General features: G+C 44.4%; 2 protein-coding genes across 2 annotated transcripts in view; both read right to left on the reverse strand.

Annotated features, from left to right (window-relative positions):
* LOC115637914 (olfactory receptor 4M1-like) overlaps positions 1 to 4,609 on the reverse strand; it is a 41,079-nt gene extending 36,470 nt beyond the window's left edge. The window contains exons 1-2 of the mRNA XM_030539506.1: positions 4,541 to 4,609; positions 447 to 781 (exon numbers count right to left, since the gene is read on the reverse strand). Coding sequence (XP_030395366.1) covers positions 447 to 779 — 333 coding nt within the window. The 5' untranslated portion in view covers positions 780 to 781; positions 4,541 to 4,609. The remainder of the gene's footprint in view (positions 1 to 446; positions 782 to 4,540) is intronic.
* An 11,056-nt stretch (positions 4,610 to 15,665) lies between these two features.
* On the reverse strand, positions 15,666 to 16,652 carry LOC115638179 (olfactory receptor 4N2-like). Its single transcript, XM_030539747.1, has one exon. The coding sequence runs from the start codon at positions 16,650 to 16,652 to the stop codon at positions 15,705 to 15,707; it is 948 nt and encodes a 315-aa protein (XP_030395607.1). The 3' UTR covers positions 15,666 to 15,704.
* Between the last annotated feature and the right edge of the window lie 4,521 nt (positions 16,653 to 21,173).

Genomic DNA, 21,173 nt, shown 5'->3' on the forward strand with positions numbered 1-21,173 from the left:
GACTTCCTTCTGCACTTCTCCTGCTGTGTCTTTCTCTTTCATTATCTCCATCTGCATCTCTCCTTCAGGTACTGTCTCTTCTTCTCCCTCTTCACTCATCCTTTTGTCAGTGTCTCATTCCCTCTTTCCTTTTCTCACTCTTGCTCCATGTCACTGATCAGTTCACTCCTGTTCTCTTTCACTTCCTCTATTTGCAAAGCAACCTGTCTCTTCATTTCTTTGCCTCTGTCTAGTTCCCCATTTTGCTCTCTCACTCTGTCATTCTATCTCCCCCATTAATTCCCTCGGGTTTCTCCATCCTGGACACCAGCGTTCTCCAGCGATCAGCAGGCCCAAGCAGCCCCAACAAGGGCACAGCAGACCTCTCTGCTCATCATGCTGGCATAGTGAAGGAGATGACAGATGGCCACGTACCTATCAAAGGCCATGCCCATGAGAAGGAAGACCTCAGATGCTCCCAGGAAGTGGATGAAGAAGATCTGGGCCATGCAGCCCCCATAGGAGATCGTCTTGCTGCTGGAGAAGAAGTCAGCCAGCATTTTTGGGGTGGAGATGGAGCAGTAGCAGGTGTCCAGAAAGGCTAGGTTGGCCAGGAAGAAAAACATGAGGGAGCCCAGATGATGCTCTCCCTGGATGGTGAGGATGATGAGGATGTTGACTGGGAGGATCATGGAGTAGAAGATGAGGAACAAGATGAAGAGGAAGCGCTGGATCTCTAAGGTCTGGGATAGCCCCAGCAGCACAAACTCCATCACCCCTGTGCTGTTTCCAGGCTCCATCCCTGTAACACACTCACATGGTATAATGTCATTGCTACAATTGTAGACTCAAGCAGTTAGCTAAAAAATCAGAGTTCCGGTTAGGAGGGGAATTTGGTGATGAAGTCAATAATTTCTTTGATGCCATAATTCATAGTAATAGAAAACATATAAATCCTATTTCTCTGAACACAGGAGGAACTAAACAACAGGACAGAGTGTCTTTGATCACTGCTCAAATCCTCTTTCAGCCAGCACCCCAGCCTGAAACTGTGCTCAGTTTCCCAGCTTCTTTCACCTTCAATCTCTCTGTCCTGTTCTTCACCCAAACACCACCTCCCTTACCCAAACAATACCCAGCAAATCCATTCACCCACATAATTCCCATTTCTGGATGGACTCACATTTGCCTTTGTTTTGTCTCTCACACCTATCCTAAATGAGGGGCAGCAGGTATGCCCCAGCCACTGATTCCTAGAGTCCAACACCAGAAGGGATCCTCCTTGTGATAGTTGGACCTTCTGTATTAGGTTCGGAAAGGTGAGATTTTTATCAAGCAATGTTGGTTGAGGTTGATTTCACCAAGCACACAAGCAATCATATGATGCAATATTTCCATCCATAATAATCCAAATTTACTAGGCAAAGTAAGAAAAATGCAGCTTAAGAATTTCTTAGTGTCTGACTTAAGGACATTTATTTTGTGTATTTTGACATGGTATTTGACCATTTGTATTTAAGTGGTTATAAAGCTTGAATGTTTTGAATCTCAGCATCTCTTGTCATGAGGTAATTATTGTCCCCGTTGTTTGATTTCCTCCTAATTTCCCGTGTGAAAATGTGTATTGCTAAACATCCAAAAAGGGGCTTAAAATGAACATTGATATTGACCATCTAGATAATAAAAATGGACTTTTTGCTGAGCCGGTATATAACACGGGCCGAGGGAGCCCCCTGGGTTCATGCTGGCTTGAATTTGAGGAAAAACAGCCCACTTGGTTGACATTGACCCCCAATATATTTATAGTTTATTATTTGTATTGGGGGAGGGCATTTGAATGAGTACATTCTGGCAAAAACTAGCACTAGCGGAATCAGTAGAGCCCATGTTAAATGCATTGATGGTTAATGGAGAGATCGTAATGAGTAGTCGTCACTGGTGACTCCTCATCCACTGAGGTGTTTTCAGTGGAGCTCTGCAGGGATCAGATCTTGGTCTGTGGCTATTCAACCGCTTTACCAGCGATAGGGAACTGAATATAAAATCACTGGTGATCGAAGGCAGGTGACACCACGAGTGGCAGAGTGGTTAATAGTGCTGGGGCAGTCACACAGAGTGAGCCGGATTGGTTGGTGTTTGAGTTCAAAGACATGCAAAGTGACGCATGCCTACAGAACAGAGGACTGTGTCCTTGCATTAGAATCAGAGAAGGATTGACGGCTCAGAGCAGACAAGCAACTCACTATGAAGTACAAACAGGGCACTGGTGAGCAGGAACCCAGCGCTGTACCTGGCACTGGTGAGAACGATACTGTAATCCTACACCCAACTCTGGTGTGCATGTTTTAAAAGGATGCTGGCAAATTGGAGGGACACGGGGCAAAAAGAACTGCAAAAATAATCCAAGGGTTGGAGAAAAAGCCTGACAGTGAGAGATTCAAAGAGCTCAATCTTTTTAGCATCTCAGAAAACACATTGAGTGGTGACTTGCTAATGGGATATAAGGACATTCCCGGGGAGAAAATACTAGGCACTAAAGGGCTCTGTAGTCTAGCAGAAAAAGGGAGAACAAGAACTAATGACAGATGCTAACTCCAGACAAACTCAATATAGGAATAAGGCAGCAATTTCTAATAGTGAGTTTGGTGAATCATTGGAATGAACTCCCAAGGGGAAGAGGTGGATTGTCCATCTTTCAGTGTCTTCAGAGACAGACCCTTTCAGAAGATGCTTTAGTCAGACGGAAGTGATAGTGTTCAATACGGGGGCAACTGGGTGAAATCTGCTGGTCTGGATTATAAAGGAGGTCCCACTGGACGGTCTAGCAGTTGTTTTTGGCCTTTAAAGTTATAAATCTAAGAATCTATGAATGTCTGAATTATGCTAACGTCCAGGGTTTACTGAGGTCAGATCTTCAAGTATGCTGGGTGCTGCACAGACCCTGACCGAGATCAGAGCCCCATTGTGCCAGGTGCTACCAGATCCAGACTGAGATCAGGGCCTCCTAGGGTAACCAGATGTCCCAAGTTTATAGGGATAGTCCCGATTTTGAGGTCTTTTTCTTATATAGGCTCCTATTACCCCCGACCTCCATCCTGATTTTTCACATTTACTGTCTGGTCACGCTAGGGTCTCTCCAATTATTGATACATTTTATTATACATGTGTTTATAAATTCATGTACGTGTCCATTTGCTTATTTGTTCCTTCCCTTATTTCTATCTACATTCCTTCATTTATTTACCTGTCCATTTATTTATGTTATTCTCTCATTTATCCCTGATGGCCACCACATCTGACTTCAATCCCAGCTGTAGAAGAAAGGGTACCTGAGACATAAGCCCTTGCATCAGAGACCTGGTGTGAGGCTTGAAGCCTGAACTAAAGTGGTGGCCAAGCCTTGCTAATACAAAGCCAAGTTAGCAAAAGTCAAGCTGTGAGCATACGGCCTGCTCTGTCTATGTGCCAGATCATAGAACTTGGTAAGAACAGAGCTGGGACTGCAAAAATACACATATTCCTAAGAAGTGCTAGACACAAGACACATGCAAATACATTCCAGAAGTGTGGTCCCAGAACACCCTGATATCCAATACGGTACAAACATCCCACTGCCAAAAGATAACAAGAACATACTGACCCCTGCTAAAGATATAATCAGGATGACTGTCTGATGGATAGAGATGTTTTGACTGAACCAACATGTACAAGGTAGAGGGTCGTAACTAACCACATCAGACTGAAGTAATGGACCACGTGAGAGGGTGGTAACTGACTACATCTGAGAGGTAATACGAAACTTGCTTATATTGATGTATAAAATGGAGTCTCAGAGGGAGTGTCTCCGGCTGGCCTAGGGGGCAGTGGGCAGTGGCCTAGGGGGCAGTGGAAAGTCCCGCCACTGACTGAGCTAGTCCATTGTGATGGGCATGCATGTGCTAGTGGTTCTGTAGAGTCTACAGGATACTAGAGCAGTGCTTCATGAATAGTAAAGCAGGCCGGGTGTCTTTGCTAATAAATGGGTCTGTGGTTACTGGGCAGTTTGTCCAGAGCTTGCTGGACAGGCGATCTGGCCAGAGCCAGTACAGCACCCAGCGAGAACACGTGCAGCCATTATCTGACAACACTGGTGACCCCGACCGCTGATCTGGTAAGTAAGTGAGCTGCCCTTTCTAGGAACCATGATCTAATACAGCAGAAAGCCACATGCTAGGGAACCCCGTTAGCCCCTCCCTGAAAATCTCCATAGCATTTGATAGGGTCTGGACATGCCGAGTTGCCAGCATAGGACGTCCATATGAATTTATAATAGATAGTGGAGAAGAAACTTGGAATGGACCATGTAAGGCATGGGCAGAGACTGGAGACTTGAGAAATAAGAATAAGACATAGAATATTGCAAACTATGGCCACAGCTGTTACATGGCTAAGAGAACACGCCACAACATTGGCAGGCTAAGTAACAGAAAGAGGAAGAGTTAAAAGAAGCAGGGGAAGCTCCAGAGCCCTGGAATACTCCCGCTTTCCCAGCAAGGCAGCAAACAATCCAGAGACTTTATACCTTACAGCAGGCACAGCAACAGAATAAACCATTGGAAACAGCTGGAAAGAATCTGCAAAAAGAGATGTGCCGGCCTCTGTTATATGTATTGGTGGTGAACAGCAGGCGTGAGGTAGCGCCCCTGTGCCTGAAGAACGGGGACAAACATGGAAAAAAGGCAAAGTTACAAAATGTAACTGGGGCCACGGCAGTGCAACCACCATCGTACAATAAACGCCAGGTTCCGATAAAACATAGGCTGGTGCCTGTCAGAGCAGGAGAAGTAGCAAACGATACTGTCGCTGGATTGGTAAATCAGATGAAGGGAACAATTCACAGAGCGCGTTAGGAGACAAGCTGTGACTATCATAAGAGAGCAAATAAAAAAGAATGTAAAAGTGAAAAACTAAAATTGAGTGGGTTAATGCCTAGAATTGAGGCATTATCCCATGGAGTTCCCCAAAACAGTTAACTGCAGCAAAAAGGGGCCCTCCTTCCATCCCTTTTACATGCACACAAAAGCAACAGACACGGGGGAATAAATTCAGGTTTCATAAGAGCAAGTAACAACCCCCAGTCTCCTCCCAGAGCCAGGCTGCAAAGTAGGGGTGTGGGTTCCCAACTGCTCTTACCCACACAGCTACACTACTCATTCAGAACTAAAACTAGAACCTTCTTTCTCAAACATTTTCGTACACTGGTTAAGTTTTTCTTGCGATCCTTTCTCAGTTTCCTAACTCACTGCTGCTGCCTGTACCTTAAGCAGTGGCTCTCAAACTTAGGCTGCCCCTTGTTCAGGGAAAACCTCTGCAGGCCGGGCCGGTTTGTTTATCAGCAGCATCTGCAGGTTCGGCCGATCGCGGCTCCCATTGGCAGTGGGTTGCCGCTCCAAGCCAATGGGGGCCGTGGGAAGTGATGTAGCCGAGGAACATGCTGGCTGCTGCTTCTCGCAGCCCCCATTGGCCTGGAGCGGCGACCTGCAGCCAGTGGGAGCTGCAATTGGCTGAACCTGTGGATGCAGCAGGTAAACAAACCGGCCCGGCCAACCAGGTGCTTTCCCTGAACAAGCAGTGGCCCAAGTTTGAGAACCACTGCCTTAAGATATCTTGATAGAGTTAATCTCTCTTGGGTCAAGTATCCCTACTTTCCTAGGTTGCTCTTCCCCGCTCCCTTCGCTGTCTCTCCTCACTTCAGCGCTCTCTTTGTTTTAAAAGTTATAGTTTTTACAGAAACCTCCAAAAGATAAAGTAATTGAAACTAGAACAAAAGAGTCATCAAACAAAGAGAAAACAAGCCTAACTAAAAGAAGGTTGGGGGGGATATTCTTGCTTTTTATAAAATATCAGAGGGATTAATATTGGGGAGGGAGAGGAATTATTTAAACTTAGTACCAATGTAGAAACAAGAACAAATGGGTATAAACTGGACACTAGGAACTTTAGACTTGAAATTAGACAAAGGTTTCTCACCACTAGAGGAGTGAATTTCTGGAACAACCTTCCAAGGGGAGTAATGGGGGCAAAAGACATATCTGGCTTTAAGACTAAGCTTGATAAGTTTATGGAAGGGATGGTATGATGGGATAGCTTAATTTTGGCAATTGATCTTTGATTATCAGCAGGTAAGTATGCCCAGTGGTCTGTGATGGGATGTTAGATGGGATGGGATCTGAGTTACTGCAGAGAATTCTTTCCTGAGTGCTGGCTGGTGAGTCTTGCCCACATGCTCAGGGTTTAGCTGATTGCCATATTTGGGGTTGGGAAGGAATTTTCCTCTGGGGCAGATTGGCAAAGACTCTGGAGGTTTTTTACCTTCCTCTGCAGCGTGGGGCATGGGTCACTTGCTGGTGGATTCTCTGCAGCTTGAGGTCTTCAAACCACAATTTGAAGACTTCAATAACTCAGACATAGGTTAGGAGTTTGTTATAGAAGTGGATGGGTAGGATTCTGTGGCCTGCTTTGTGCAGGAGGTCAGACTAGATGATCATATTGGTCCCTTCTAACCCTAAAGTCTATGAGAACAAGGTACAACTTTAACTAAATCCAGTAAATTAATTATTTTAACCCTCCAGGAATGCAACAGCTGGAATTACTCCTAACTTTCTTGAAGATAGGGTTGCCTAACAACAGAAACGCAGACTGTCTTTCTAATCATGGGCTTTCCTTATTTGCATATAGCAGGGTTTTAAAAGAAAGTTAACATAAAGTAATGGAAAAGCCGTAAGTTACTAAATCAATACAACACATTTGGCAAATAACTTAATATGAACTTCTATAAATGTTTATTAAAAGGTTTATTAAAAGGTTTAAATTAAAAGGTAATCACTTGCTTATTTAAGTGTTTAACACTTTTTTTTTTAACTTGGCTGTTGTTTTTTTTTAAACTACATTGCTTTAATAACTAAGGTTTTAAGGCTTTATCTTGTACATTTATAAACAGAATTATTGTGCCATTTGTTTTTAACTGTAAGTTTCTCCTATATTGTGTGTCATATGACTACTTTTTATTATTTTTATTTTGTTGCGATAAGAATCAATTTAATAATTTGATGGTATCACATTATGTTAATATTATGATTGGGGTATAACCATCATAATATTATGAATACCATTTTAAAAAAACAACAACGTTAATTATAAATATATATACATATATTTCTGCCTCAACAAATAATGCTATTGCAAACAAAAAAGAATGTTCTTTTATTAATCACAGGGTTTTATTATTCAAAGAATATGTAAGAGGAAACTTCAACATTGAGGTCAAGGTAATATGAACAAAGCATCAATTTCTTGATTTGGTTTTGTAAACTGGTTTGCACCTTATGAAGTGTAAAATATATAGTTGTGAGAATGTCATAGCAAAAATATTTAAAAATAGTTTATGCATAAAGGTAATCAAATGATTACAAAAGGTGTCCTCTATTGTCTCCCAAACACAACAAAGCATCTTGAAAATATAATACCCTCAAAGTGTTCACATAGACTAGCATTTAAAATTTATTTTTGTTCACTTTTTATTCTCTTTTATGTTGTGTTAAAGGGAAGCAGTGGTTCCTGAAGTTTGTGTTTCTAAACAGTTAACAACAGTGAAATTGGTATCACAAACCAATTAACTCTAAAAAGCTTGGGTAAAAATTCAGTTGCTATCTCTTGCTAAAACAGAGTGCTCCGCAGTGGACAGCAATACACCTTCTAAAAGACTGTGGACAACAATACACCTACAAGATTTTGAGCATCCATTTTAGCAGTTAAGCACTATATTTAGTATAAAATAATAGTAATGCACCTCAAGTGAAAATGAATGTCTGTACAACAATTGCAAAAATATAGTTTGTGTTATAGAAGACTGAGTCCCCATTACAGTGTAGACAAACTAAGTTAATCTGTGTATTAAATTTTAGTTACAGAAAACAAGAGAAATGTAAAACAAACCAAAAAAACCCCCACCCTTTATTATGTTAGTGATCCTGTAGAGTCTGCAGGATACTAGGACCGTGCTTTGCTGACACTAAACCTGGCCGGGTGCCTTCACTACTAAACCGGTCTGTGGTTATTGGGCAGTTTGACTGGATTCTACTGGACGGGCGACCTGGCGACAGCCAGCACAGCACACGGAGAGACCAAACATGCAGCCAACATATGATGACAATGTTGACAGCTGGGTGTTCATTCATTTCTTCCATAAGTTCATGGATACTTCCATGCATTCATTCTTTTAATCACAGATTCATTCTTTCATTTATTAATTAAATCCTTCCTTCCCTTTAATTTATACCTCCACCTATTTGTGTGTTTAATAACTAATTTTCTTTTTCTTTCTTTCTTTCTTAGTTTAACCCCTCAGTGAGGAGAAGTTCAGCACACACATGCTGCCAGGCATCACGCTAGCCTTGCTAGCTTCTGCTTTAGCCATATATTAATAAATGCCCTCACATGTTTACCCCTCTATTGGCTCATTCATTCCCCAATTATTCATTCACTGCATTGACTGAATTGTTACAAACAGAGGGTGACTGTGCAATGGGAACAGTGATACTAGAAACACCCCAATATCTGCCGTTCCTTACACTGTGAAATCTGGACTAGGCAGCATACATGTCTGTTAGTAACTGGGATAGCACGAGGGGATTCGAGTTGGGATTGAGAAGCACCAGGAGAGCTGTGGTGGTGATGGGGAGCCCAGGACTGTGGTAGCACGGGCTGAGGGTCAGGATAGAGGGGCACTATCAGAACTGTTTGAAGTCATAACAGGGCTGGGCTAGCAAGGGGCTGTGGGTCAGGAGTGAGGGACACCGTCAGAGCTGAGTGGGAAGCTTAGGGCTGGGCTGGCAGGGGCTGTGGGTCCGGAGTGAGGGGCACCATCAGAGTTGGGGTGGGGAGCCCAGGATTGTTATAGCAGAGGCTGTGGGTTAGGACTGAGGGGCGCTGGCAGAGCTGATGTGGGAGGTTTAGCGTAGGAGAAGGTTCTGTCAATCCTGACAGGCAGCCAGAACTGGAGAGGGAGGGCTGGTGGGGATGGAATGAGAGGGGAGGACAGGCCGACACTCAACCTGCGCTGCCTCCCAAGGCCAGGTCCCATCTCTGTCCCAGCCTGCCTCACGGCCCCTCTCCCTTCGCACAACCCCCTACTATATCCTCTCTGGGGCCCCCATGGGAGCTCTAGTTGCCGGCCAAGGTGTGTGGGAGAAGCAGGTGTAGCTCAACACCTAGGGGCCTCGTTAGCTGGGACTGGAACTACGTTGCCACTCTGCAGAACTGTTCCTCTCATGATCCCCATTGTAAGCCGGCGGTGTTGGGGCTCATCCCTCTCAGGTGCGGCGGGGAGCCAGGGCGCCTCCTTACACACACCAGTCGGGGTAGGCCTAACCCCTCAGCAGGCGTTGAGGGAATAAAGGGACAGGGTGGGGTAGTAGCAGTTCAGGCTCAGGCCTTCAGCAGGCGGAGCAAACATAGTATATCAGCCCAGGCCCTTGGACAGGGTGAGGCAGTAGCAGTTCAGGCTCAGGCCTTCAGCAGGCTGAGCAAACCCAGTATATCATCCGTCCACACAGAAGGCCTCCTCAGGCCAGCGAGAGGGGTGTCTGCCACCCTTGGGAGGGTGGCAGGGGGAACGCAGGCCCTCCCACTCCACTGTGTTCCAGCCCGGGGCCCTAGCAGCGTGTCAGTGGGGATCCTGGCCAAAACACACTGACATGGGTTCAGGCTCTTCAGGAGCCAAACCAGGGTCGGCTACCCCCGGGCCACTTCCGACCTCCCCCTCTCTGGGTACCTGTCTCTCGCCAGCTTCGTCTGGGTGGTCCCCGACCATGGGCTTCTCTGGGTACCAGTCGTAGGGAGGCTCAGGCAGCTCCTCGGGATACCAGTCATAGGGAAGCTCAGGCCATTTCTCGGGATACCGGTCGTAGGGAAGCTCAGGCCGCTTCTCGGGATACCGGTCGTAGGGAAGCTCAGGCCGCTCCTCGGGGTACCAGGCGCAAGGCAGGTCAGGCCGACGTTCCTCCAGGTACCAGGTATGAGGCAAGTCCGGCCAGCATTCCTCCGGGTAGTGAGCTCGGGGCAGGTCAGGCCAGCGCTCCTCCGGATACTGAGCGTGAGGCAGGTCAAGCCAGCATTCCTCTCGGTAGTGAGCACAGGGTAGGCTGGGCCCGGCAGGAGCCCGGGCTCCAGAGTCTGTCCTCTCCAGCAGCCGGCCGCCAACTGAGCACTTGGGCCGGGCTTTTATACTTCCTGTCCTGCCCCTTGACTTCCGGGGCGCGGGGACAGGTGGTGGTGGCTCCGCCCACTGAGGCACCTGCTCTGGCTCGTCCCTCTCAGGCGTGGCGGGGAGCCAGGGTGCCTCCTTACACCCATGTTCGCTCAGGTGTGAACCGAGCCCTGTGACTGGGGTGCCGGGGGGCTCAATTGGGGCAAACTGCAAAGAATGGGGCAGACAATCCCCCAAATCAGTCGTTATTCTAATACTTAGATTCACTAAATCAGAAACAAATCAGCTTTTACAATAGGTCACTGGTTATCTAGAAGCCAGAAATAAGTTCCCTTAAAGCAACCCAGCCTTGGGTTCCCACCCAAGTCAAGTCAAATATGATGAAGATTACTGAAAATCTTGTTCATTATATAAAAAGTTCTACCAATCCCAAAGGATCAGACACAGTACCCACCAAGTTAATGACTATCTTACCCAAATACACACTTACAGACAATTCTTATTAACTAAACTAAACTTTATTAAAAAAGAAAAGAGAGAGAGAGTATTGGTTAAAAGATCATTATACATACAGACATGAGTAGAGTCCTTAGGTCAGTTTCTTCGTAGAGATGGTGAGCTTTAGAGTTGCCAAGAGTCCTTTCAGAATTAGTCCATAGGTTACAGTCCAATGTCCAATATCAAGATGATCCAGATGGGACTGGAGACCTCTATCTTTTGTCTCAAGCTTCCCCTGATGAACCTTAAGCAGATCCTAGATGCAAAGATCAGGGCCCAAGAGTCCTTTTTATATTTCTCTGGCAGGCTATTATGCAGTCCTTGGATGAACAATAGTGTCTTTAAAGTAACCCCTAATTCCTAAGCATCACTGGACTAACATAAGTTAATTATCCATCTGTGAAGTTATTAATCCCCAGGGAATACCCTGCACTCCCATGTTCATCCTTATAATATGATTGTGTGGTATGCAGTGCAAAGTTTGTCATGTCAGGTGTCTTCAGAAAGCTCATGACGCACTGAACATTGTTGTTATAGTAATGTTACAGTAATCATTGTCATAGTAATGTTATAGGTTGTAATTTCATGTATGTAGTTATGAGGCTGAAAATGTGTCCTCATGGCTTAAAATAAGCCCAGACAAAAACTCTCCAAGAGCAGAGTTCATACCTCATCAGGGCATGTATGGGACAAACCCAGCCCAGCCTCACAGGAACAAAGGATGCTGGCCTAGGCAGCAACAAAAGAATCTGTTGGACTCTTGAGTGAGTCACCTCCTTTCCTTTGGTCAGTTTGGACTGCAATGAGGTAATGCTCCCCTGACCCTGATGGGCAGGTAGGAGGGCAAAGCCAAGAGGGAAGAAATAGCATAATAAAAGGGAGAGATGTTTGCCATGCCCTTCCTCTCTGTCTTCCAGCCCCATCTGCAGACATCACCACCAAGCGCTGATCAAAGGGGAGAGCCTGGCTGAAGCCAGTGATAAGAAGCATCAAAGTTTGTAAAAAAATTGAAAGTATTAAGATCAGCTTAGAATATGTTTTGCTTTTATTTCATTTGACCAAATCTGACTTGTGCTTTGATAGATAATCACTGAAAATTTATCTTTGTAGTTAATAAATTTGTTTATCCTACCTGAAGCAGCGCATTTGGTTTGAAGCATGACACAGACTCCCCTTGGGATAACAAGCCTGATACATATCAATTTCTTTGATGAACTCATATAAACTTGAAGTGTCCAGTGGGCATAACTAGATACTGCAAGATGGAGGTTCCTAGGGTTGTGTCTGGGACTGGAAATATTGGCTAGTGTCATTTGGTCGCACAATCCAAGGAGCAGCTTACATGCCAGAGGCTGTGTGTGAACAGTCCAGGAGTGGGGGTTCTCACAGCAGAGCAGGGTAAGGCTGGCTCCCAGAGTCAAGGATGGGGGTGACCTAGCAGATCACGGCTCCAGAAACAGCAGAGAGGAACATCACACCATCTTCAGTCATTTGTAGGTTGTTAACTACATACTTCAAAGAGAAATACGAACAATGATATTACTACATTCACAGTTCATCTAAATGTTAACAGAGTACAGTGATAGGAACCATTTGATTACATTGTCAACCACGAAGAAGATATAGGCAAACATATACAGCCACTGTCACTATCTTCTTCCAATTCTTTAACAATAGAAGTTTACATTTCAAAGCTTTAGTTTATCTAACATGGAATGGACCTAATTACCATTTACATATTCTTTAATATCTCTCTAAAGGCTGAATCTGGGTCAATTAGCCTTCTATTTGTGTGTCCTTTTCTGGCCCTGTGTCACAGTCCTGCTGTCCCCAGATGGGGAAACTGAGGCACAGAGCAAGTGAGGAAGGTAACGGCATTCCAGGAATGGAACCCAGGAGTCCTGATTCCCCCACAGAGAGACTACCACTCCCCATTATAACCATTAACCAGGACACTCAGCTAAGTACAAGTCATTGCCCCAAATCAAGCCAAAGGGGGAATTTGAACGCGGGGGGGTGATATTTCCAACTTCCTACGGGAGCGCTCAACTCATGGGGCTCTAAGCTACAATGACAGACAAACTTAGACAGAGCAGGGCTCACCTTGCCAGTAGGGGCAGCAGGGACACCCTCCCCCTGCATCCAGCTACAACACCCCCCCCACAGAACATGTGCAGAGACTGGTTTCAGAGATGAATGAGTCACAGCAATGCCTATCTGGAGGGTTCCACCCTGGCCAAGATGTGAGTTCCAGCTCCATAGCCACATCAGGATCAAGATGCTTCCACACATGCCCACCGGCAGACAATTCAGTACTTTAGGAATGTTGCTGGTTGTTACACGTAGCTGCCTAAGGGGGTTAGGTGCTTCCCAGATTTGGTGGCAGCTGAATGGGGGAGGGAGGTGCAGTTGTCAGGATCTCCTGTAGCCTAAATGTGAGATGTAGGCTCCTAAGGTGGCAGCTGGCTGCAGGATCTAGACGCTAGTGCCCTCAGGAGCCACCACAACCCACAAGTTGGAGATGTTTGGGGTGATATCCCCAGGGGTAGCGAGGCCCTATTTCCTTGCAGACGGGCTTGACAAACTCAGCCGAAAAATCTCTAACAAAGGAGCTTCTACCAGCTGGTCAGGAGACCCCGCAATGTCCTGGCCACTCCCAATCCCCCTGGTCAGAGCTATTCAGCCGTGATCTAGAAGGAGAAATGCCCAGTATGGAGGAGGAGGACTGAAGATAGGTGGGATGCTCAGCATAGCGGAGATATTGGGAGATGCAGAAGACCCCCCAAGGCTGTTCCAGCAGGAATCAGGCATTCAAATTCCTTAGGAGGCTTCGTAAACCCACCCTTGGGATCTCATTGCAAAAGCCGACAGCTCTGAGCAGCTAAGGAGAAGATCTCTGTCAGAAGGGAGCTACTAGCCCCTGTCTATCATCTTTGGTTGTCCTGGTATCTTGCCTTGCAGATGGGAATTGGAAGGTCCAGATCCCCACTCAGGTTATTGATCCATATGGGAACAGCTTCAACAGGAGACATTCCCACATTAGGTTATCCCATAGCCCAGTGGTGGAGCTGTGCTGCTAGAAAGCAAGAGACTTAGCTTCCTATTCCTTCTTCACACTATGGAGAAGGGGGACTTGAGCCTGGGGCTTTCACATTTCATTTTGGGTAGAATGAAATATTTCCACCTATTCTCCCCCTCCACGTGGGTCACCCACAAAATGTCCAATTCACTTAATATTTTATGGAATTTTTCAACTTGGTTTGGGTTGTCCCAATTACAACCCTGCCTCTGCTTTTTCCAAACAGCCAGCAAAATTCAAAATCAGTGATTCACCCAGTTCAGTAGCCACCAGAAATACTGCTGTGATTCACCCTCCTTGCGTACATACTTTCCACAAAAAACAACAACCCATTATTGATTTAAATATGGTAAACACTTGGCACAATGGAGCCTTGATCTCAGTCAGGGGCTATGCAGTACCTGGCACAATGGGGCCCTGATCTTGGTTGGAGTCTGTGCAGCAGCTGACATAACAGGGGCTCTGATCTTTGGGTAGTTCTTTATGTGGTACTCTAATAGATATAAAGATTTCAGTGGAACTTGGGCAGTTTACTCCAGCTGAGTATCTGGTCTTGTATCTCTCCCATTGGTTTGCAATTTTTTTCATTTGTGAAACTCTGAAATATTTTGAATGGAGGTGCAGACCCCTTTGGAAATCTTAGACATAGTCTGCAGACCGCCAGGGGTCCACGGATTACAGGTTGAAAACTACTGATCTATCATATCTGGAGTGGTACAGTGAAAATCATATAAAGGAAATGGACGGGGCAATTGCATTACAGTTGCTGGGAACTGGGCAGGCAAATTCCTTGGTGGCTTTGAAAATCTGGCTCATGGGGGCAGAGTTAAAGCTTTGATTGCAACATTTTCCTGAATTGTGTGTCTTTAGTTTTGCTGTCTTCATGTTCTGCTAATGTACAGTTGTGGGATGGAGTGTCCTATGCTATTAAGCAGGGAAATTGGAGAAGGAAAAATAGAAAAAGAAGCTACTTTGCTCTCTGGGGCTTTGAAACCTTGCTGGAAATTGGCACATAGGACAGAGTAAAGGTTACATTTGAAGGGATTTTTTTATTTGCTTAAAAATAGTTCCATATTGACAGTCCACCTCATGCTCTTAATGAAATTCTCAAGCACCCATATTCACAATTCTATAATTATTCACAAGATACTCCAGAGATAATCTAGATTTACCCCACATAGAATACATAATCAGTACACGGTTCCTCCATATATACTACAGAGCTATTCTATGGATATGACAAAATTACTACGTTGTTATTACTCTGTAGATACTACAGATTTACAACAAAGTTACTATGTATATAATACTGATTTGCTACACAGTTCTTAAACAGATTTTATAAATTTACTACATAGAATCTATACAGTCAGTTCACATTTTTTGCCGAGGTACTACTTATGTACTATAGAATTGATCCACAGATACTAAAGAATCACACAGAATATCATACTGGGTTAGTATATAGTTATTCCATAGACATTACAAAGTTGCTCCACACATAATACAGAGTTCCTTCATAGATGCCGCAGAGCCATTAAAAAGTTACTCCACTGATATTACAGGTTCACTCCATATATATGAAAGAATAAATCCTGAGGTCCTACTGTATTTCTATATAGATAATTCTATATTACAGTTACCCAACCAATACTGTATGCTTTCTTCTTATTTACTATAGAATCACTCCATGGCTTTTACAGAGTTACTAAAAAGTTACTCAATAGATACCGCTTTACTCCAGTGTTACTCTAGTGTAATTCAATGCAGATTCTGGCTTGTCACATTGATAAACATATAGATTCATCAGTTAAGAGCCCAGAGGGGACTGCTGAGATAATCTAATCTAACACATGCTAGAGAAGTTCCCTGAAATAATTCCAAACCCTGCACTTCTGTATTTTAACTTCCTTCTATTGCCCTCTCCAGAGCCCGTCTACTCAGCAGCCTCTTCATTGCACTGATGATCTCCTTGTTCCTGAGTGTATAGATCATGGGGTTCATGAGTGGGAAGACAACAGTATGGAACACGGCCACCACTTTGTCCAGGGGAAAGTTTTGGAAGGGCCGGCAATAGATGTAGATGGCGGGGCCAAACATGATGAAGACGATGATGATGTGGGTGATGCAGGTGGAGGCCGCTTTACTCATCCCCTTTGAGGGGTTGCCCATCTGCAGTCGGACCAGCAGAGCCCCATATGAGATGAGCAAGAGAAGGAAGCACATCAAGGTGACCAGGCCACTGTTGAAGAACATGAAGAACTCCAGCACATAGATATCAGTGCAGGCCAGCTTGATTACCTGGGTGATGTCACAGAAGAAATTGTCCAGCTCATTGGGGCCACAGAATGGCAGCTGGATAATCAGCACCACCTGGAGGATGGAGTGCGTGAAGCCTCCAGCCCAAGCAGCCCCAACCAGGGCACAGCAGATCTCTCTGCCCATGATGCTGGCATAGCGCAGGGGATGGCAGATGGCTACATATCTATCAAAGGCCATGCCCATGAGCAGGAAAATTTCTGCCCCTCCCAGGAAGTGGATGAAGAAGAGTTGAGCCATGCAACCCCCATAGGAGATGGTCTTGTGGTGGGAAAAGAAGTCAGCCAGCATCTTTGGAGGGGTGACGGAGCAGTAGCAGATGTCCAGAAAGGCCAGGTTGGCCAAGAAGAAATACATGGGGAAGCCCAGGTGAGGGTCACACTGGATGGTGAGGATGATGAGGATGTTGGCTGGGAGGATAATGGAGTAGAAGACGAGGAACAAGATGAAGAGGAAGAGCTGGATCTCCCGGGTCTGGGATAGCCCCAGCAGCACAAACTCTGTCACCCCTGTGCCATTCTCATGCTCCATCCCTGTAACAAACCAACGTGGTACATTGTCATTGCTACAATTGTTGACTCGAGCAATTAGCCAAACATTCAGTGTTTAGTGATAATTTCTGGTTGGGAGGGGAATTTGTTGATGGAGTCAGGAATTTCTTTGATGCAATCTTGCATATTTACAGAAAACATACAAATACTGTTTCCCTGAGCACAGGAGGAACCAAACAACAGGAGAGAGTGTCTTTGATCACCACTCAAATCCTCTTTCACCTACCCTAAATGAGGGGCAGCAAATTTGTCCCACTCATCGATACCTACAATCCAATACCAGAAGTGACCTTGCGATACACGACATCCTGTACTAGGTTTGGAAGTTTGAGATTTTTATTGTCCAATGTCCATTGATGTTGATTTCATCAAGCACACACATAAGCCAATGAAAAAAGATTTCCATCAATAATAATGAAAATTTACAAAGGCAAAGGAAGAAAAATGCTGTTAAAGAACGTATTTGAATTTGACTTAAGGACATATACTTTGTACATTTTGACATGTGATGTTGACCATTTTTATTTTAATGATTGTAAAGATTTAACATTTTGAATTCCAACATTTGCTGTCATGAAATAATTATCACCACAGTTTGATTCATCTCCAGTTTCCTGTGTGAAAATGTATATTGCTAAACATCAAAAAATGACTTCAAAATAAACATCACTATTATCTGTGTAGATTATAACAAAATAAAAATGGAATTCTGCTGAGTCTATATCTAACACAGGCCATAGGAGTTCCCAGGATATGTTCTGGTTTGAATTAGAGCAGATCTTTGAGAAAAACAACCCCTCTCAATTTAAAGATTGTCACTGATGGAGAATCCCCCACATACCAACAAGATTCAACCCAACCCACAACATAATTATAATTTATTTATTGTATTGGGGGCAGGCATTTCGGTGAGTACCACAAACATTTCAGCAAAAAAACTAGCACTAGCGGAATCAATAGATTGATGGCTAACGGACAGATCTTAATAAGTAGTCATCAATGGCGATTCCTCATCTGGTGGGGTGTTTCTAGTGGAGTTCTGCAGGGATCGGATCTTGATCTGCAGCTATTCAACCTCTTTACCGGAGATAGGGAAGTCAATATAAAATCACTGGTGATCAAAGGCAGGTGACACCACTATTGGGAGAGTGGGAAATAATGCTGAGGCTGGGGCAGTCACATGGACTGAGCCAGATCGCTTGCTGATCCGACCTCATTCAAAAAATGGTGTTGCAGTACAGCCAAATTGAAAGTTATACATCATGTCTACAGAACGGGGGACTGTGTCCTGGCAATTAGTGACAGAGAAGGATTGACAGCTCAGCATCGATGAGCAATTCACCTTGATGTATTAAGATGGCTGTGGTGAGCAGGAACCCAACACTGTACTGGGCACTGGTGAGAGTGATACTGGAATCCTACGCCCAGCTCTGGGGTACACATTTTTGAAAAGATGCTGGCAAATTGGAAGGGTGGGGGCATAGAGAGCCACGAAAATGATCTGAGGGCTGGAGAAAATGTCTGGCAGAGAGAGATTTAAAGGGCTCAATCCTTTTAGTGACTGAAAAAGAACACTGAGAGGTGATTTGCTCATGCTGTATAAGGACCTTCCCAGGGAGAAAAGACCAGCCACTAAAGTGTTCTTTAGTCTAGGAGAGAAAGGCAGAACAAGAACTAATGGCTGGAGGTTAGTAGTGGATTGTCTATCTTTTGGTTTCTTCAGATTCAGACCTTTCTGGAAGATGCTTCAGTCAAATACAAGTGATGGGGTTCAATATGGGGGCAGCTGGATGAAATCCACTGGCCTGGTCTATACAGGAGCTCAGTTTCAATGGTCTAGCGGTTGCATCTGGCCTTTACATGTATGAATCTGAGAATCAATGAATGTCTGAATTATGGTAACATCTAGCGGTTACTGAGGTCAGACCTCCAGATATGTCCAGTGCTGCATAGACCTGACCAAGGTCATGGCCCTCCCCATTATTTATGCTTTCTATTATTTGTGTATTTATAAATTTCTTTATGTAGCTGCAAAAAGAACAGGAGTCCTTGTGGCACTTTAGAGACTAACAAATTTATTTCAGCATAAACTTTCGTGGGCTACTGCTCACTTCTTGGGATGCATAGAATGGAACACACAGACAGAAGATGTTTATACATACAGAGAACATGAAAAGGTGGAAGTATGCATACCAACTGGAAGAGTCTAATCAATTGAGATGAGCTATCATCAACAGGAGAAAAAAAACCTTTGAAGTGATAATTGAGATGACCCATAGAAAGTGTGAAGTGAACTTAACATAGGGAAATAGATTAAATTAGTGTAATGACCCAGCCGTTCCCAGTCTCTGTTTAAACCTAAGTTAATTGTATCTAATTTGCATATTAATTCGAGTTCAGCAGTCTCTCTTTGGAGCCTGTTTTTGAAGTTTTTTTGCTGCAAAATTGCCACCTTCAAGTCTGTCAATGAGTGATTAGACAGGTTGAAGTGTTCTCCCACTGGTTTTTGAATGTTATGATTCCTGATGTCAAATTTGTGTCCATTTATTCTATTGCATAGAGACTGTCCGGTTTGGGCAATGTACATGGCAGAGAGGCATTGCTGGCACATGATGGAGTATATGGTTGGGCCATTACACTAATTGAATCTATTTCCCTAAGTTAAGTTCTCTTTACACCTTCTATGGGTCACCTCAATTATCACTTCAAAGGTTTTTTTTCTCCTGTTGATGATAGCTCACCTCATTTGATTGGACTCTTCCAGTTGGTATGCATACTTCCACTTTTTCATGATCTCTGTATGCATAAATATCTCCTGTCTCTGTGTTCCATTCTATGCATCAGAAGAAGTGAGCTGTAACCCACAAAAGCTCATGCTGAAATAAATTTGTTAGTCTCTAAGGTGCCACAAGGACTCCTGTTCTTTTTGCGGATACAGACTAACATGGCTGCTACTCTGAAATCTATTTTTATGTAGCTGTTCATTTATTTGTTCCTTTTCTATTTTTCTCGACATTCGTTCATTTATTTACCTGTCCCTTTATTTCTGTTATTTTCTGATTTATTCCTGATGACCATCATGTCTGGCTTCCGTCACCTCAGTAGTAAAAATGGAGCCTGAGACATAAGTCCTTTTATCAGAAGCCCAGTCTGAGGCTCGAGGCCTGAATTAAAGTAATGGTCAAGCCTTACTGACATAAAGCAAAATTAGCAAAAGACAAGCTGTGAGTAGATGTCAGGATCTGCCTGTGTGCACTCTCAGAACTTGGCAAGCACAGGGCTGCTATTGCAGAAACACACATTCCAAAGCAGTACTAGGCACAGGACACTCACGCAAACACACTCCAGCAGTGTGGTACCAGAACACCCCAATACCAAGTACTGTACAAACACACCCTCCCAAAGGTAACGAGAACACATTGATTCCTGCTAAAGATAAGGTCAGGATGACAGGGTGATGGATAGAGATGTTTTGATTGAACCAAAATATACCAGGTAGAGGTAGTAGCTAATAACGTCAGAGCGTTGTAATTGATGTTACTTGTTTGTATTGATGTATAAAGTGGAGTCTCAGAGGGGTTGTGTGGCTCGCCTAGGGGGCAGTGGAAAGTCCTGCCAGCGAGTTAGCAGCTTCACTGTGATAGGCATACATGTGTAAGTGATCCTGCAGAATTTATGAGATACTAGGGCCTGCTTCATGGACAATAAACATGGCCAGGTGCCTTTGCTACTAAATGGGTCTGTGGTTATCAGGCAGTTTGATCAGAGCCTGCTCTAAGGCCAGAGCCAGTGCAGCATGCAGAGAGAACAGATACACGCAGCCAGCATCTGACAACAGCATCGACAGCTAGACATTCATTCATTTCTTCTTCCATTTGTTCATGGATCCCATCATGTATTCATTCTTTTAATCACAGATTCATTGTTTCGTTTCTTAATTAAAACCTTCTTTCCCTTTAATTTATACCTTCCCCTGTTGATGTGTTTAATTTCTTTCTTTCTTTCTTTCTTTCTTTCTTTCTTTCTTTCTTTCTTTCTTTCTACAGTCATTTATTTATTCCTTCCCTTCTTTGTTAGTTTATCCCCTCAGTGAGGAGAAGTTCAGCACACACATACAGCCAGGCATCACGCTAGCCTTGCTAGCTTCTGCTTTAGTCATGTATTAATAAATGCCCTCACATATTTATCCCTCCATTGGCTCATTCATTCCCCAGTTATTCATTCCCTGCACTGACTGAGTCGATACAAACACACAGTGGATGTGCAATGGGAACAGCAACCCTAAAAGCACCCTGACATCCCCGGTCACACACACTATGAAATCTGAACTCTGTCTTCCTGAAGCAGGATACAAGGGGGGACTTTGGATTTGGATTGAGAAGCACTGACAGACCTGGAGGTGGGCAGGGCTGGATTAGCAGGGAGCTGTGGGTTAGGACTGAAGGAAACCAGCGGAGCTGGGTTGGGAGGAGCCCAGGACTAGCATAGCGGGGGGCTATGG

This window comes from Gopherus evgoodei, chromosome 21 (genome assembly GCF_007399415.2).
Source record: "Gopherus evgoodei ecotype Sinaloan lineage chromosome 21, rGopEvg1_v1.p, whole genome shotgun sequence".
Lineage (NCBI taxonomy): Eukaryota > Metazoa > Chordata > Testudines > Testudinidae > Gopherus > Gopherus evgoodei.

What these genes read in the sequence shown, in the direction of transcription:
- LOC115638179 (XM_030539747.1), bottom strand. Translation starts at nt 16,652, where the DNA reads ATGGAGCATGAGAATGGCACAGGGGTGACAGAGTTTGTGCTGCTGGGG.